The 19,802-nt window shown below is 36.2% G+C and overlaps 1 protein-coding gene across 1 annotated transcript in view; it reads right to left on the bottom strand.

The window, feature by feature from the left end:
* LOC149073030 (ATP-binding cassette sub-family C member 10) overlaps positions 1-19,802 on the bottom strand; it is a 142,003-nt gene that overhangs the window by 110,500 nt on the left and 11,701 nt on the right. Inside the window, exons 4-5 of the mRNA XM_089246106.1 lie at positions 18,010-18,167; positions 2,482-2,739 (exon numbers count right to left, since the gene is read on the bottom strand). Coding sequence (XP_089102232.1) covers positions 2,482-2,739; positions 18,010-18,167 — 416 coding nt within the window. The remainder of the gene's footprint in view (positions 1-2,481; positions 2,740-18,009; positions 18,168-19,802) is intronic.

The raw sequence follows: 19,802 nt of genomic DNA, 5'->3' as shown, positions 1-19,802 counted from the left end.
CAGAATATTTGCTGTCAGGAGACGCTTCTTTAGTAGGTGTGTTTTATTTTCTTTTATTTCACAAAAGAGTACCCATTATTGATAGACAGCTTTTTTCTCAATCCAAAATATTAAGGAAACAAATATTTTCTGCATATTATGCCTCTGTTTCTGAGTTCACCTTGGCATAATATCTAGAAAATATCTGTTTTCTTAGTACCCATTACTGTTTGAGTATAGAAAACGATTACAAATAGAAGTTTCTGTTGTGTTGTCAAGAGAGCTTTTGAATTCCAGGAAAATGTTTGATTCTGAGGAGACCATTTCAGGAAAATTTGTCTCTTTATCAGCATTCAATTTTGAACAGATGGCTATGAAGCAAAAGCATTCCTGTCTTGATGTTGTGTTTCTTTTTATGTCAAAGGTAGAGAATGTGGACTGACTGCTGAACCATAGTAGACAAAATAAGCATACCTATGAGGACAGGAAGTAATTTTCTGGTGAAAAGGGAAAGGAAAATAATCATTCTTTGTTGGGGTTGTGGGAGTAGCAAAAACCTCTGCAAGGTCCCAAGTACATGTGTATTAGGTGAGAATATATCAAGACATCAAACAGTGCATGAGCTGTTCTATATGCCAAAAGTGTGCATGTTTCAATCAAAGAGGTTGGGGAGAGATGCAGTTTCCAGTAGTGATGATGCTTATCTTCTCGTAACTGCTAATTGCTATTTGAAATTAATAGATATCTCAGACAATGGCAGTTGTTTTGTATCTTCTTTATTAAAAGAAATGTATAAAAATATGTTGATTAACCAGTATTACACAACCCTCCATAGGGAAATTTAACTGAATATATGAATAAAAATGTTAAACAAATTACAACTTGCTCAAGTAAAATAAACACTGGAACAGAAATTTTTCCTTTTTCAGCTTGACATTTTTGTATAACTGTTTTAGAGACAATGGGAAAGATGTTACCAATTCTTCACAAGTACAGAGTCGGCGATATGTTTCAACTGAGCTTTGAAAACACAGAACACAGGTAGGCATTTGTATTGTTTTCATAAAGGCAATAAGGTTATTGCTTTAACACATTATAAATTGCTTATTGCTAAAAAGCATCGCTACAAAATAGAAAGGATAGTTTATAGTACAAACACATAGTAAGCCTGATTGTATATGAAATTGAGATCAGAAAAAAATTATAATTATTGTTTGAATAAATACTTATGATTTGAAATATCTTTGTGAATGAGCTTTGGGAATCATCTTTGTTCCACTGCGAACTTCTAAGTTTAAGGAGAGCCTGGTAGAAGGATAGAAACAGGAACAGCTCTTTTCGGGCTATGTGACCTGTGTGGTTGCAAGGCACCAAATCTGAGATGAAAGGGCAAAAAAAAATTTGGGAAAAATGATTTTTATCTGTTCTAAGAGGGGCTTTAAATTTAAGGTGAAATGGCAAAGAAAAATGTTTTAGGGTTTTTTTTTGTTACAAATTGTTGGGAAAGGGGATAAGTTGGGAGAGGGTGCCAAAAAGCCAGCATGGGCCAACATTTGGTCTCACGCCGCCCCTGGGTAGATGATAGGAAAATTGAATCACCTGAATGTATGCCTTCTGATCAAAGTGTCCTGTGGGTTCATCACCATCAAAACAGATAAAACTTGAGAATTCTGTTGGAGAAATTCCTGAAAATGAGCTGGAAAAAGGAAATAGGACTGATGCGTAATATTATTCCCTAGATGGTCATACATTTTGTAGTTGAAAGGAGGAAGTTGAGAGCTATTTAAGATCCAGAAAATTTAATTTAGTTAAGGAACACTTCAGTTTCTTAGGTTCCATCACAAAAATTGTTTCTCTTTATATGTACTATTACCCCTCTTATTTTAGTGTTAAAGTTCTGCGAGAGACATTAAAACTTATTAAATTAAAACCTATTTTTGCTTCCACTGTGTGTGTGACTGCTTTAAATACAGCTTCTTTCCTCATACCACTGGTGAATGAAACAAACTCCCAAGCACTATTGTCAAATCCCCCACTATCACTATTCTTTTGTCCAATATCAAACAATATCTTTGTCATTTTCAATCGCATCCTCTTGTATAGGCCCCAGGGCCAACAATATTTAATAAATATATAACATATCTGAGTACTACATGTTATTTGTGAACTTTTTCCAATTGGAAGTGTATCTCTAGGATCAACAACATTTAAACATTTAAATACAAATACAAAGGCTGCAACAGACAAAATGCTCAGTAAAGTGGCTGAGAAAAATGCCCACTGAAGAGATATCTTTTGCTGTTATTCAGGCTCGTCATTTTCCAGTGACTGTCTCACCCCCCCCCCCCCGAGCTTTGGAAAATTCAGACAAAGTTAAAATGACACACACACAGACTTGCTTTTATTGCATTGTACATAGTCCATATAGAGTCATTCATGTTCAAAGATCATGCAGATATGATTTTGTGACTTTTTATTACTGGTTCTTAATAACTTGTATACCTTTAAGTCATCATTGAGAGCACAAGCTTCTAAAACTTCAAAGTATTTCCAACTGTTCATTTCTTTTCCAAATAATATGTTGTTTCTTATTGATGTCTTCTGTATCCACGGAAGCTGGGACACTAGACCAATACCATTACTCCAGTCTGATATGCTCAGATGAATATCACCTGCATTTTTTCTGCTGTTTCCAAGAATAGCAGAAAGTAACATTGATTTTCCGCATCCCACTTTCCCCATAACACAAACAAGAGAACCCTTAAAAGAAAGAGAAAAGGATTTAATTCAAGAAGCTGTATTGTATTTGCATTGTGAAAAAGTTTGACTTGTGAAGCAAAAAGGAAGTTGTTTATAAAGAAATAATTCATATACACATGAATAGATCTCAAAATTTGTTATTGATTACTATAACATATAATTTCTATGAAACATTGGCATAGGTATTAGCAGCTGACATCTGATAATTTGGGACGCTGACTGGCTGTGTTGGTCAATAACACATATTTGACTCCACTTTAATTATAAGACGACTTGTCAACAATCACAACATGAATTTATTTACAAAAATTCACACACACGAAAACACATCAACATGTTATATACACTGACACACAACAACTGTATATTTTTTCTTGTTCTGGCAACTTGGCACGCTTAATCTGTGTAGTTGCTTTTAACGCCAAGTGTTGGTGAAACTCCGCCACAATAAATAGCTGAAACTTACTAAGTTGGTTAATCGTTGTATTCTCTCAACTTGGATGAAGTTTTTTGTTTGACTTATATGTTTCATTTGCTCATTTTGTTAGAGAAAATGTAACTTATAAGTGAAAGTTTTAAATGGTAGCTCTCACATGGCTGCCAACTTTGGAGAATGAGAATTCAGGAGGTTTTTGTACGGATCCAAAAATTCTGTACAAAAATAAATGTAAAAGGGATCTTTTAAAATATTTTAGGGATTTTTCATTAGTAAAAGGGGAATTTATGGGATATTTTCCCATTACAAAAACCGTGACCCCCCGTGCAAGATATTGCTAATCGTGGCCAACCAGTAGACTGAAGTCCTTGGGTTAAATTACCTCTCAAAAATCAAATCTTGCAAACCAAAAAATCTCCATCAGGCCCAAAATGGGACATATGGATGAAGCAGATACTCACGATTGTGCCAATTTTAGATTTTGAAAGGCCAGATTGACACTTGCAGATTGGCGCGAATTTTGCGTTTTCTTCCCAAAAATTCATTTTTTTGCAATTTTGTTTTTTTGTGATAAAATGGCAACAATTTACATGACACTTATGAAGCAGCGGTTTTTTTCTGGGTAAATTCTTGGGGAATAATTTTTTTCTAAATGTAGGGATTTTTTACAATAACAGGTGAAATTCAGGAGATAAAAGAATTTTTCGGAAGTCTGGGAGATAGAGTAGAAATTTGGGAATCTCCCAGAAAATCCAGGAGACTTGGCAGCGATGCTTTCATGCTCAAACACACATTTGCCCAGACATCTCAAAGTAAATAACTCACAGCAAAAAAGCTTCTATGCATTTCATCCATGAATTTCTACATTAAAAAAGTATACACTGCTTAATAAAGGGTTATTCAAGTATTACGTCAGCATCAATAAGGGGGAGGGGCTTTCGGATTTCCTGACTTTTGAAGAAAGGGGGGTTTGAATGATGCTTATGTCATCAACCACCCTTTATAAAAATATGAAATATTCTTAATGACATCTTAATCCATGTGCCGAAATGAGAAAAACTTTTTGCTAGTTTGTGGGCACCTGAACTAACATTCTTCCTATTGATAAGTCCTCTACAGAGCCACTTTAATAATCTCTAAATGCTCTACAGATCTTTCAAGTGATCTAGAAATGTGTCGCAGGCCGCTCTGGAACTGTGCCGTGGATCACTTAAGTAATCTGGGAATGTGCCTCAGATTACTTAAGTGATGCAGAACTGCATTGGGGGCTGCTTAAGTGCTCTAAAACTGTGCCACATGTCACTCAAGTGACCCCACCAAATGTTCCATGGACCGCTTAAGTGCTTTTGAATTGTGTCAGGGGTAACTTAAGATGTGATGCTTAGTTCATTTTTATAAAATTAGGTTTGAGGTGGCGGCAACATCAGATAACCCCAAGAGCCACATTTGGTCTACAGGCCATGGGTTTAGCATACATGACTTAGAGGGTAAATCACAATCAATTTCTTGAAAAGAAATTTTGTTCTTAGCCTTCAGATAGCATTGAAATTAACAGAAATTCATTATAACAACATGTATAAAGGTATTTCCTTCTGAAATTTTAATTTTTTTTAAATATACTCTTTACATAAAAAAAAAAAATATTTTTGATCATCGGGGGGGGGGGGTGCATGAGCCCCTAATGCACTCCCCTGCATGCATCCCTGATCCCAATGCCAATATGCATTACAAGGTAGGGGACAGAGCTGACACAATTTTGCTGACAAGGGAGGGGGGTCAGATTGGTCTAACAATCTGATGTAATACTTACTTAATATACATACTTGAATGACCCCTAATTACAATATATGTAATTAGTAACCCCAAATTACAATACATATATTTACGCTCTAGCGAAGGAAAATCTCTATCTCCTCTGTAACTTAGCGGTCAGAGCACTCGTCCGGCAACCGAGGGACCCGGGTTCGACTCCTGGTAGAGGCACAGATGAGTTTTTTCCTTCCTTAAAAAATTAACATCTCAAATAATAAATATCTTCACAACATCCAGTCTTCTGTATATCTTGTATTAACAAGTGGAGAGCGACATTCATGTCAAATACATATTAGGTGGAGAAAAAATTTCTTAACAGAAATTTAGTTTTGAAAAAAGGATACAGAAAAACAAAGCAAGAAATATCTTTGATGAGAAAAGTCATAGAAATTATACTACAGTGATCCCACCTGACAGACAATATGACCACCTTGTGTGTTAGTGTCAGGGCCGTCTTAAGAGCATCATGGGCCCCTGGGCCAAGTAATTTTTCTGAGGCCCTATCTGACAAATTTTCAAAAATTTCAACTGGTTAATTTCTCTGAGGCCCCTCTTCCCTTGAGACCCCCGTGCCGTGCCTGGGTGGGTCCATGCGTTAAGACGGCACTGGTCAGTGTGCACCTGGCGACCTTTTTTGCCCTTTCGTCTGGCAATTTCCAACTGGATTTTTGAGGGAATGTCCATAGTAGAAACAGTATCCTTTTGTTCTGTCACTTACAATGGGCTCTCTTAAGATGGAATTTATCACGGTTGTAGCCCTGAAAGTACTAAGTTTGGATTTTCAGTGGAACCAAATGATATGACAAATTTTAGATTTTTCAACAGACATTTTACGCATCCCGTATTACACCTAAAAGTTGCAAACAATGAACAAAATTTTGTGTACTACTAGAATGTATTTTAACATTTCCAAAATGATCATAATTATGCTAACACTATTAGTACAGCTTGTCTGGTGCTACCTATCATTTCTGGCACAAACTTTGTTCTCCACCTAATATACACTGAAGAGCCAAAAAAACTGGTCCACCTGCCTAATATCGTGTAGGGCCCCCGCGAGCACGCAGAACTGCCGCAACACGACGTGGCATGGACTCAACTAATGTATGAAGTAGTGCTGGAGGTAATTGACACCATGAATCCTGCAGGGCTGTCCATAAATCCGTAGGAGTAAGAGGGGGGTGGAGATCTCTTCTGAACAGCACGTTGCAAGGCATCCCAGATAGAAGGGGTTGAAGGGGTGCAGAGAAGAGCTACGCGTGTCCTTATTGGTACACAGGGCTTGAGTTATGAACAGAGACTTCATTTTTTGAATATGTTTACATTGAATGAACGCAGGTGTCGAGGAGATATGATCGAAGTGTTCAAAATTTTCAATGAGATGGATAGGATGGACCATGAACTTTTAGTACACAGCCAATCAACTGCTTTTACAAGGGGACACCAGTATCGATTGGTGAGGGACAATGCAAGGTTATGGTGTCGCAGGGAATTCTTCTCTAATAGGGTTGTTAATAAATGGAATAGCTTACCCCCGGAGGTAGTAAATTGTAACACAAATGACACGTTTAAAAAGAAATACGATAAACATGTTGTGGTAAATCGAGAGGCTATCCATTCTTAGAATAAGACAACCATGGGTATTCTTTATGGGCGTTGTATAATATGTAATCATGTGTATATATTGTTTATAATTTGTGTTGATTGCATTTTTAACTGGGTTGCTGTATTTTTGAAATATATGACATCCATATTTTCATGGGTATCTTTTTGTCAGCCACCTCGTTGGGCATTTTGCCTGTTGTGGCGTTGTATTTGTATATATGTTCAATTATGTTCATGTCTGGGGATTTTGGTGGCCAGCGGAAGTGTCTAAAGTCAGAAGAGTCTTCCATTTATGAATTGAATCCATTATCTTATGGACTGATAAGATTTTTTTTTTCTTTTTGGTACTGTATTAATCGCATGCAGAAGTCAAACAAAAACGTGAGAGTTTACAAGGGAGCTGAGCCCCCCCCCCCCACAATTATTAATGAATATATAGTGTGCAACGCACCACTCCCTCTCCTACAGAAGATCTTGAGCCCGTATATACGGGAAATATAGCAACGTTCAGCCTCTCAATGTTTTCTTCATTTCGGCACATCTTCCTCATTAGAAAATTTAATTGATGGCAAATCAATCAAAACATCTTAATATTAAATTTTAAAGAATAATTTAGCATAGTTTGCAAAAATACAAAGTTTTCATTCACAGTGGACAACTAAATTTATTTGTCTAAATTACACTCATGTCCATAAATAAAGGATAATGCCAGCTCCGGCAAATAAAGGTTCAGAAACAAAACAAACGTTACTTATTCATAAAGCCCATTTATTAAACAAAAGATAAAGAACAAAAATGATGGTGTATGTATGATACCATTCATAAAAACTACGATTTTTGCTCCCTGGAGCAATTGTAAAAAACATCTCCTTTACAAAAACTTACTATTACATGGTTGGTATGATGGTTAATACATTGTATGTCTCCCATGCGATGAAACACAGTCCGTACAATGCCTCGGCATGCTGAGTATCAAATTATCGATCTGTTCTTGGGGAAGATCACTCCACTCAGCAAGCAATGCTCTCCGAAGTTCCGGTACACATTAGGGAGGTGGTTGACGGGCTGCAACTCGTCGGCCAAGCATGTCCCACACATGCTCTATCGGATTCAAGTCAGGTGAGAATGCTGGCCATTCCATACGGGTTATATCCTCAGATTCAAGGCATTCGTTTACGATGCTTGCTCGGTGAGGACGGGCGTTGTCATCCATAAACACAAATTCTGCACCCATGGCACCCCTAAACAAACGTACATGTTGTTCCAGAATGATGTCCCGATAAATTTGGGCTTTCATGGTTCCGGTTTGAACATGCAGATCTGTTCTGGAACCCAGTATAATTCCCCCCCAAACGAACAATGCTGCACCACCGTAACGGTGTCGTTCAATGATGTTGTCTTGGTGGTAACGGGTACCTGCCGTTCTCCGTATGAAAGTCCGACGTGAATCAGACTGCAGGCTAAACCTGGACTCGTCGGAAAACATCACACAAGCCCACTGTGACGATGTCCACATTGCATGTTGTCTACTCCAGGCTAATCGCTGCCAACAGTGAGTTGCCGTGAGCGGAACACATCTGACAGGCCTGCGAGCATATAGACCAATATCTCCCAAACGTCTGTACACTGTTTGCCTTGAAACTGTGGCCAAAGCCTAGAGATGACACCTTGGGCAATTCCAAGTTCCTCGGATACTTCCATCTGAGTACGCCCATATTCCAGGCGGCCGATAATTCTACCACGTAAAAAATCATCCACATGCGTCCTCTGTGTCATAACTATTCGCTTATGGCACTGAGCGCCTTACAGAACTCTTGTGAACAATTTTCCTTTATTGCCACCATTCCTTATATAACCCCCTCTTACACTCTCGTTATTGTGACGTACTATCGGCATCATCTGGTGGCTTCCTGAAATTTGCATATCATTCTTGCAGATGTGTGTGATAATTCTACAGGTGAAATTTTTACTTTAGATTTCCGTGTGATTCTGAATTATCCTTAATTTATGGACATGAGTGTATTTGACATCAACGCAGCATTTATTAATTAGCACTTCTAATAATTTAGTGTGAAATATATTTTATACAATCAAATTTTGTATTTAATCTTAGCTAGAAAGAAAGTAATATTATAAAAAAATTTGTCCATATTGTAACTCACCAAAAAAAGTCAGCTGAAGAGAAGAAAATTGTTCAATTTTGAGTGAAACACATGTTTTGGTATATTCATGATAGATGATTATGTAAAATTGTGTAACTTAATAAACTTCAAAACCTTGATCACACAATTTTTCTACTCTAAAATTTGAAAAATTTTGATTTGTGAACCTATCATTTGAACAAAAACAAAAAATACGACACTGAAAAAAATTGAAACGAAAACTCCCGTTACGTAATTCACTGTGTTCTTGCAAAAAATACAGTATTCGTTATCACCAGTAGTTTATGTGCACCTTGATGATCGATTCAAAACACAATCTTTTCTGTATACAGCACTGATTAGTCTCTGACGTTTGCCACGCATATCTAAAATACTTTGCTCATTTCTGAGAGCAGGTGACTACATACTCCATCGTTATAATAGGATTACTCAAGGTTTTTACCACTGGTCATAAATAGCAAATCCAATTGTCGAAGGTGGTTTTCTATTGCCCAGAAATTCCCGATCACTCACAATTATTCCCCTTCCTTTAAAGTTATGTGGCTTGGCCACTGGCGAGTAGCACAGATGTTTTTCCAGTCTCCAAGGAATTCTACAGATACAGAGTTTTCTCATGACATTATTGTCTTCATAAAGAAGGTCAACAGAAGCAGATGACCCTGAAGCAGTAGGATATTTTCGGAAAAGAGGAACGAAGAATATGGGAAAACAATTTTTTCCCCTTCTGTATTGTTCGGGTTTCATGACGATGGATACTCAAAATTGTGGAAAGAAAAAAAAACCAATCAAGAATAATAGTTCGGGGGGGGGGGGGCAGAAGCACATGCTTAACTTCCTTGGGGCCTTGCAACAAAACAAATGATTTTCAGTGTGATAGGGGAAGGAGGATTCTCCAAATTCCTATAATTTGCAGCTGGAAGCCTTTGTTCTGCAACTAAAGGAAGGTTTCTCATCTTTTCCCTTGTATGATTTTTAAACTGAAAATTTGAATATGTCCCATAATAGCGAAATAAACCAATTTGTGGAAATGTTTTAAGAAATGAAAGAGTAATGAATATATTCTCAAGGCCCGGTACTATTGATTTCACGGCCCGGCGGTTGAGAAACACTGCTCTACATAATATATTGAAATTGTTTTCCATGATTCTAACTGCTCCCTTAATGATTGTGATTGTAATCCTCTTGAATAAGTTCATTCTATCAAATATCTTGGTGTCTATGTTGACTCTAACCTTAAATGGAATTCTCATATCACAAAACTTCACAGCAAACTTTATTTTGTATACAGATTTTTTCACCTCAAATTTTATGTCAATTACTCTTTCCTTTTTATTTTTGTACTACTTATTTTTTCACTCTCAATTACTGTATGGTCTAACCGCCTGGGGCAGTGACTATGTTACTAACTTATATCCTTTGATCACTTTCACAAAAGAATAATAAGACTTGTTTTGACTCTGCTCTAGCAAGTGGGCTGTATCTCAACAAGGATTTTGAAAACTTGAACAACTTTATTCTTATGTTATTTAAACAATTCAAGAGAGCGATGGAAGGCCCGTGCTCTTTTTCTCGTGCTAAGGCAGCAACTGTCCTCTACTCCCACGAAATGGGAGGGTTTTGGCGCATGGTACAGCTTGGCGGTCTTAACACTCCCGCTGATTGAAATTACATAATTTCAATTATACATCTTCAATTACAAAATTTTCAAAATAGAATGAATAACGCAATAAAAATTAATGTCCTGAATAAGTGAATGAAATGAATATACAATACAAATACAACATTACAACATTTGTGTATAACATGTTGTACATTAGAACATGTTATACACAAATGCAAAAATAATTCTCACTCAATAGGTAAAACATAAATATTTCTCACACTTCTTTTCAAAATTTTGCCACTGGGCAAACGTATATTTACAACTCTTATCTTTCCATCGTTGCCATGGAACACTTCGGTGATCCTGGCAGTACTTCATTGAGTGCTTGGTAAACTAACCATACGTTGAGTTTGCAGTACAGGCTTGTTTTTGAAACAAATAAGACACTCATATACTAACTTCCTACAACGATTTCTACCATTGATTGGCCAAAACCTTTGTCTCACATGATATAATAATGACTGTGCACCAATATGCAAATACTTTAAATGGTAGTATCTCAATATGATCATAGTGAGAGGATGGTTAAATGACAATAACATGAGAAATTTACTGTTGGCATTTAGATCGGAATTCTGAAGTCTTCCACCAACTCTCAAAATACCATCATCATCCAAGAAACAGTTCAAGGAAGCTAACTCTTGGAGTTACCCTTTAGAGCCTCTCCCCTCTTAAGACTTTCGATTTATTCCTTAAACTCTAACCCTTGAATGATTTTTATCAGGAGATTTTCAGAAAATTGTATATCCTGTCTCATCAAGTTAGCTGCTCGTTTTTCACAAGATCTCAAATTATAGGTAAATCTTAATACAAAACTCAATATACGTAATATTGTGACGTAACTATACGTTGAATATTGTGATATATTCAATGAGAGAACTCTTGGTAGTTAGAGTCAAAGAAAAGTTAGTGTCATCAAAATTACTGTGCAAATCTTTTTTAAGTTCTTTGGAGTAAAGTTCTTTGGAAACTTTCAAACAGTTTGGTAACCACGGGTGGTGAGTCCTCATAATCAAGATTTTCTCCCATCAAGAATCTCGGTCAGGTCCATCATCTGTCACTGTGCAAAAGAGCGTCAGTACTAATGCCTCTGGTAACCAAATCGGCTGGGTTGTCTTTCCCAGGGCAGTGGAACCAACAGTATTTTTCTGTCAAAGTTTGGATTTCGTTCACACGGTTTGCGACGAATGGTTTCCATCTTTTTACTGAACCCTTTATCTACAGCAACATGATCTGTGAATCTGAATAGAAGTACGTCTTACATGGTCTTTTCCTTGTCACGACTTTCTCAATCTCGCAACTCAATCTTGCCGCTCTGAGTAACTCCAACCTGGGTAGAAAAAAGTTCTTCAACTCTGCTTTTGGAAGCAATCAGGTTCACAGAAATATGGTCCCTGAACCGGACTCTGAGGTACGCCGCTGCTCCGTAGGCTTTTTGACTAGCATCTGAAAAACTATGAATTTCTATTTCATTTGAGTCATCTTCAGAAAGATCGAGAATGATCCTCGGCACTTGTAGTTCGGATAGGCGGGGAAGTTCCGAACACCATTGAATCCATTTCTCCTTGACATCCGCTGGAAGCTCATCGTCTCATAGCAATTTTTGAAGCCACAGTTCTTGGAATAGACACTTCAGCCTAATCGTGTAGTGGGTAAGAAGTCCAATGGGGTCGAAGATTCTACCTGCTGTTTGCAATAAGAAGCGTTTCGTATTTTTGTTTTTTTTCAGGAATTCCACAAGGTCCATGATATCCATGGCTAGATAATCATGAGAAGCACCCCATGAAATTCCCAAAACTCTGTGCATGTTGATGCAGTCTGTATGCTGAGGATAGACATCAAATCAATCTTTCTTCCATAGATGAATCAGCCTAGGATTGTTAGATATTCATTTACGAAGATTCATGTTGGCACCTCTCATGATCTCTCTAGTTTCACGAGAGACTCCCAATGCTTCTACCACGCTGTCTTCTCCACTAGATCATCGATGTAAACACAGGTGTCGAGCACTTCAGTTGCAGCTGGATAGTTGTCGCATTGTTTTTCTATGTGTGTTTTGATCATAGCATCAAGTAAGAATGGGCTGGCATCGACGCTGAATAATACTCTTTTGAATCGAAACTCTTGCATGTTGGCATGATCGCTGATGCACCTTGCATTGATGAATAGAAACCTCACTGCATCTCTTTCTTTTTCTGCAAGAGAAATCTGTTGAAATGCTTTCTCGACATCTGCAAGAAACGCGATATTGTTGAGAAAGTACGTCAACAAATGAAAAATGTTCAGGTTTAAGTTAACACCTGTCCAAAGGCAGTCATTTAAGGACAGTTCACCTGGTTTATGAGAGCTTGCATCGAATACAATTCTAATTTTTGTCGTGACGCTTTCTGCTCGAAATACTGCTTGATGTGGCAAGTAGTATACTGGTTTTACATCAGTGTTCTTCATGTCTGGTACTTTCTCTATAATCCCTTGATCCAAGTAATTGTCTAGTACTTCACGGTACTGAGCAAACAAAGTCAGATCATACCGCATTTTCTTGAGAAGGCTCTGTAATCGTTACTCTGCGACACTAAAGTTATCATTTAGCTCTATCCAATCTCTCTTCCATGGTAGGCTAACTTCATATCGTCCGTCTTTGAAACAGACTGTTTTGTCAAACAACTGTTTGGCCTCGTCGGTTTCCTTGAATTTAGGATCGTCCATTATCCCGATTGACTCCAGTTCTCAGAACTTTTCCAAACCCTTTTCAATCTCATCCCGATAACTGGTTAAATGGCAATGGAGATTGTTGTAGGTTACCACATTCTGGAATGTCCCTGTTACTATCCAACCAAACACAGATGCTTGAAGTATGATAGGCTCATTCTTCAATTTTATTTGGTTGTTCTCCAATAACTCGTAAAATATTTCTGCACCCAGCAATGCGTCTATTTTTTGTGGAATATTGAAGTTGGGATCCGCGTAACTCAAGTTTCTAGGAAGTTCAACGCAGGTTGAATCCAAACACTTTGACGGCGTTAAATCTGTTATCTTTGGAACAACTAAAAGATCAAGTTTTTCACTATAGTCCCCTTTGCGGTTAGCGATTAGCGCTAATACTTTTTTCTTTATGTTCAGAATAGAGTCATTCAGTCCTGCAATAGGAACGTTTACAGTGTCTCTCCGAAGTTGTAAAGAGTCTGCCACCTCATTGCTGATAAAACTGACTTGAGAGCCCGAGTCGAGTAAAGCCCATATTGGAAACATACTACCAGCTGGCCTCTGAATGTAAACTATTGCTGTTGACAACAGAATGCATCCCCTTTTGTCGCTCAAATGTAAACAATTGTCAACACTGGAAGATGTGGCACGAGTCTGTCGTTTTCTCTTTCTTGGTCTCACAAGCCCCGATTTCTTTTCTTTCAGTGGGGGGCTCATTTTGTTTTGGTTTTTGTGGTTGTGCATCCTCTCTATGGATTAACGAAAGATGTTTCTTCCCACTATTATGGCATCTTTTATCGCTGCTGCACTCGACTACCCTATGGGAATCCAAACAGTTAAAACACAGTTTTTTATTTTTTACTTTGTATATTCTCTCTTCAATAGAAAGGCTATGAAAAGTTCTGCACTTATAAATCGGGTGATTCTCTCCGCAAATGGGGCAGGAATTTTGTTTTGCATTTGTTTTGGCTATCAGAAATTTAGGTTTTGAAAATGCATCGAATTTAGATTCCCCATAGGAAACTCGCTGAGTATTTTCAAGCACTTGACTCCTTCTTTGCAAAAAGTCAACAAATTCTTCCCATTCGGGAAATTCAGTGTTTTTCAGCGACATTTCGTACTGCTTGTGTAACTCATGGTCTAGCTTAGGCAAAATAGCATTAACAAGCAGTATCTCAGTTAGCTTATTCATCTCAAGGTTTACAAGTTTGAGCCCTCTGAGATGTCTGAGGATAGCATTCACCATTTTTCGAAGCTCTTTAGCTGATTCATGATGTATTTTCTCAAGGTTAAGAATAGTGTTGATATGTGTGTCAGCAATGAACCTTTAGTTCTCAAATTGCTTCTCTAATTCTCCGAAAAGCGAGTTGAAGGTATCGTCGACTGTTTTGACAAGTTTTGCTTCCCCTCTTAACGAGACGTGAAGATAGTGAAGTTTATGAGCTTCATTCAATGATTCATTGTCTATAATTAAAGATTTGAACTCCGATTTGAATGAGCTCCACTCTTCGGGATTTCCCGAAAAACTCGGCAAAGGAATCTCTGGCAATTTTACGGTTGCAGGTTGAGAGACTTGATTATCTTCTGATTTGATTTTTAGTTTTGAAACTAAGCATTTTGAATGTACCTCTAGCACATCTACGTTCGCCTCCATCTCCTCAATTTGGTTGAAGACATCATCTTGTTGTGCGTCCGCGGGCAAGGCAGCATATCCCTCTAAGAGTTCATAGATGCTCGTTTGAATGTCCTCAATTTTCACTAATTGTTGTAAGAGCACAACATCAGTTTCTTCACTCGATTCATCGATGTTTTGTAATACCGATTGAACTCGTGTAATCCTCCTTTTGATCACACTGCGAGTGCAGTTAAGTGTTGTCTGGTCCATCTTAATTTCTCTGGCGAAGATGTTGATAAAAAATGTTTTGACTCTGCTCTAGCAAGTGGACTGTATCTCAACAAGGCTTTTGAAAACTTAAACAACTTTATTCTTATGCTATTCAAACAACTCAAGAAAGCGACGGAAGGTCCGTGCTCTTTCCCTCATGCTAAGGCAGCAACTGTCCTCTACTCCCACGCAGTGAGAGGGTTTTGGCGCATGGTGCAGCTTGGCGGTCTTAACAAGACTGGTAACTAATGATTATATAGTACTCCCTCACTATAACTTTTCCATTCTCTAAATATATTACCACTTCGACATCTCTATTTCTTCAAATCAATAGTTGTTTTATTTAAAAAACAACATTCTTTACTTCTGAACATCTTTAATTCTTCTGCAAGAATCACAACTCCACCTATTTACTCCCTAGAATCTATAAAACGATTTGTAAGAAACATTTTTCATATCTTGTCCCTTAATTCTATAACTCTTTGCCTTATCAATATTGACAATTCTTCATTATCAGTCCTAAAAAAATGAAAAAAATGCAACCTGTTCTCAATAATATTGAAGAGTTTTTTAGGGTAAAAATTTCCCTCTTATAACTTCCTTCTTCTCCCTTACTACATTTAGACCTCCTTTACATTATAAATGAACTTTCCTTTTTTTTCTACAATCGGAATATCATCACCACATGCCTGCGGTCACCATGACCTATCAATTCATACTGATTAGTTTTTTTTTTCCTTTCTGTTCACACATGTTGCGTTAATTTTTTTTATATTTTTATTTATTTATTTATATGATTACATGATTCATATCAAATTGTAATTTGTGATTGCCAGTAAGGGCCATTTGGCTCTTGGTAATTTTTTTTTTCTTCCCCCTTTTTTCTGTATTCCACATTTCTCACTAATAAAATATATATTTTCAATTTAACAAAAATTACTACATCTCTTGGTTTTCATATTCTTTGTTAATGGTATTTTGATTGCTTATAATGGAGAGAAAAATTTCACCAATATATATGGCCATAACATATTTTCAACTGTTTTTCAGTCAAATATCATTGTTATTTTTTTATCGAGTTTTTTCTAATCTCTATATATCTAAAAAGTCACCTTAAAATATTTTTATCCAAAAATTCCTTCCTGAATTACTACTAGATATAACACTCCCTTTTACCTTGTAGAAGACATCAGCATAGTTTTGCTTAACTGTCCCACAGTAAAACCTCCATTAACTGGGAAGGGGGGGGGGTCTGGAGTCTCTCCCCTAGGATAATGAGATCCTAGGTTTCCCCCAAAGATGATCTCCAAAAATAAAAGTCTGAAGATCACAGGCAAATTATATTCATTTAATATATACTTTTCTATTTTTTATTTACTTTTTTAATGTTTTGGGTGTCACCGAGCCGTCTTAATAGTATGATGGGCCTTCGAGCAAAGTGATTTTTTCTGAGGCCTCTACCTGGCTAGAAATACCTACCTACCAATTTGCATGATTGCTCTCAAAAATTTTAACCAGATCTCATTTTCTTAAGGTCTTCAAATCTGTGTAAATGGCCCTTAACATGTGAATACATTATAAAATACTCGATGACTTAAAATTTAGTTGACTACTAAACTTACATGGCACATGTTCTTTAACAAGCAACACCACACAAGCAACAGTATGAAAATTGAAAGTAGTTTAGAAATCAATAGCTAACCTACAGTATATATAAAATAACTGAGTTTTTAAAAAACTATAAGATCCAAGTCAAAAAATTCAGGGATTTGACAAATGTTTAGCATATTAAATTGATGCAATGAGTGGCCTTAATTTCTTAACCTATTCCTATATTTGTTTTACATCTAGCAAATAGGTACATGACATGAATAAAACATAATTTGTTTCAAATAAATTAATACTATGTAATTATCAAGACTACGGTTGTTATGAATAGTTAGCAATAAAAATATTTGATTGATTGTCAGTTAATTGATTAAAAGTTTGTGATTAACCAGTTAAACACTTTAATTGATTCCCTGCCCTAGTAATACCTAGCCCTAAATCACACATAGAAATAATAAATTGTTATGACATGTTCACATCTTCCACATTTTATAAAAATTTATATTTAAAAACATACAGCCACTCAGTGAAAGAAGAGCAGACAAAGAGAGACAGAGAAAAATTTTGAGGGGAAAATGTGTTTTTATTCACTCACACCAAAAAGTTTGTAAGGTTACTTTGTTAAATTAACTTCACTCTCAAACTTTGCATAACAATAAAGAAATGAAGAGTTTGGCCGAATAACAGTGCATGTTATATTTTTTGCGAAATCAGGATTTTGACTGAATACCGTTCTATGTAGCTTCCGTTAAACATTCCTTAAGTAAGCTCCTGAAGAATCCAACTGATGTTCATGCTACGCCACTTCACACACATGCAATCGCGAGTTCTATAATTGAAACAATGGTCTATGTTGCCATTGCATTAATTTTTTCCACTTCTACAAGAGTTTGACAGAATACCGGTCTGTGTTACTTCTAGGTAAAAAAGGTTTTTCCCTAATTCAGTGATGACTTTTGTATCTCCTCTAAAATTTGAAGAAAAAAAATACATACACCGGAATTCGATCAAATCCTCAATGGTATTTTTACTTCTTTCATATAACTTTCAACGTAATATTATATAAAAAAACATTCAAGGGGTTAAGAAATATGTAATTTTTTGCTCACAACTTTCTACATATCAAAAGTGAAGAGAAGTACAGAAAGGAAACAGTTTATAAAAGTACATAAAGATCTGTGTAAGATCATCTATCAGGTAAAATTTGTGATTAACTGAAGCAAACCTTTTAGTTTCAATTTTAATTGCTGAAAAACAAATATGCACAAAGAATAATTATTTTATCATGATATGTTTTTGAGTTATTTCAATTTGAAGTTAAGGTGCCTTTTTCTATACACTGTGTGCTTTTCCATGTGTTGTAATAACTACATTTGCATACAAAGAGTAAACTTACTCTGGTTATGGTGAAATTGAGAGGGCCTAGTTTAAAAAGAGCATGTCTGCTGTCATCAACTCTCGAATGCATTTCATCACTTGTATTACTTAAAGACCTTGCTTCTTTGTTATCAAAAATAAAAGATGCTTGGGTCATCTTCAAATGCACATTTTCATCTGAAAAAAAAAATTGTTATTTGCACACACACAAAAATTAACAAGTCAAAGCACATTCAATACAATATTACTACTAAACCACAAATGCACCTTGTCCGTATTCATCTGCGGAACTTCTAATGCATTGGTATATGTTGGAATGTGCATGCACATGTTGTGAATCTAACGTGAAATTTGTTTCTGTGTAATGCTTGTTATGTGTAGTGCTGCAATCTGCCATCAATTTTTCTAACTATGAGGGAAGTGTCGAATAATTGTATCATTGTAGGCCTGTTGCTCTTTGTGGCGAGACTTTTCAACAAGGAAGTCAGCTCTCATTTGTGCTTCGAAGTTGGGAACCACGGGTAACCAACTTCAGCCGACCACCACTGGTGGTGATGGTAGGGTTCAAACCCAGGTCTTCACGATGCGAGTCTATCACTATGACCACTCGACCACCACAGCTGCATTGAATGCAATATTGCAGTTCATACATCAAGCTATTACAAAAAATCACAAATAAAAATTTTGTTGACATAAATAAAAATACTGCTTAAAATAAATTAGGGAGCATTATTATTATTACAGATATTTTTAGAAATGTCATAGCAATAAATATAATGATGACTAGTTGAAATTTAAAAAAGAAATGGAAGTCTAGCAGATATGAGGAAAAGGAAAGAAATTCTATATGAAAAATGGTATTTGTGAAGATAAAAACTAGAAACACATAAAAACACTGAAAAGCAGGATTTCTTAACTGCTTCACATTTTTTAAACAATGATTGTTCCAAGTTTTTGTGCCAACAGTTTACTTGTGCAGAATGCCTCAGCAATATAATTTACCAAAATTCATAACCCAACAATAATAAATGGATTTGAAGCACAGCAAACTCAGATTTGTGTAACAGAATCTATTAGAGGTATAATGAGATGCTGAAATATTTTGGTTATGACCACACTTTTTAACAAGCTTAGTCATTAGACTTTAAAGGTCATAAATCAATGCTTTCAAAATTATTAATCAAAACTTGGGAGTGCCTGGAAAGACATGTCAATGTCTTTGAAGAGAGGATTAGTGGTTCGGGAGTGCATATAATGGAAGATGAAAAATGGAGATTTAAAGATTATAAAACAAAATCTGGAGAAATTCCTGAATGATTATTTTATGCTAGTGTGTATGAATTATTTTATCAGTAGTGATTAACAGTATTGTGTAAGTTGGATTTGAAGCTATAGAAAAGGTAAGAAAGACATGTCCCATTTTTTCCCTTTGCTCAGTCTAAATTGAGAATATTTAAAATAAGAAAAATAAAAAAAAGGTTAAATGTCTTTTGATAACTGTGGGAAAATCATAGAAAATTAAATTTCATATTGTTTAGTTTAATTTAATCTGCAACAGAAAAAATATAAATCTATATGTATTTTTTGGAGCTCGGCCAAACAGCTGCAAAGTTTAGGACATTGCTCAGGGCTCAACGCATTTCCAGCATTATCAAAAACAAACAATAAACAAATCACTTTGGTAACTGCTTTAAAGTAATCATCAGCTTATTGAAAGTTCATGTGTTTTCTGGTCTGTTGATAAACACCCTAAAATTTATAGCTTTTTCGGCTATAATATCTATAAAACATGACTTCAGTTACCTAATTATG

This window comes from Pholcus phalangioides, unplaced genomic scaffold (assembly GCF_987345545.1).
Source record: "Pholcus phalangioides strain wild (caught in Gottingen) unplaced genomic scaffold, Ppha-v1.0 ptg000017l_1, whole genome shotgun sequence".
Taxonomy (NCBI): domain Eukaryota; kingdom Metazoa; phylum Arthropoda; class Arachnida; order Araneae; family Pholcidae; genus Pholcus; species Pholcus phalangioides.
This window is presented reverse-complemented; position numbering and strand designations above follow the sequence as displayed.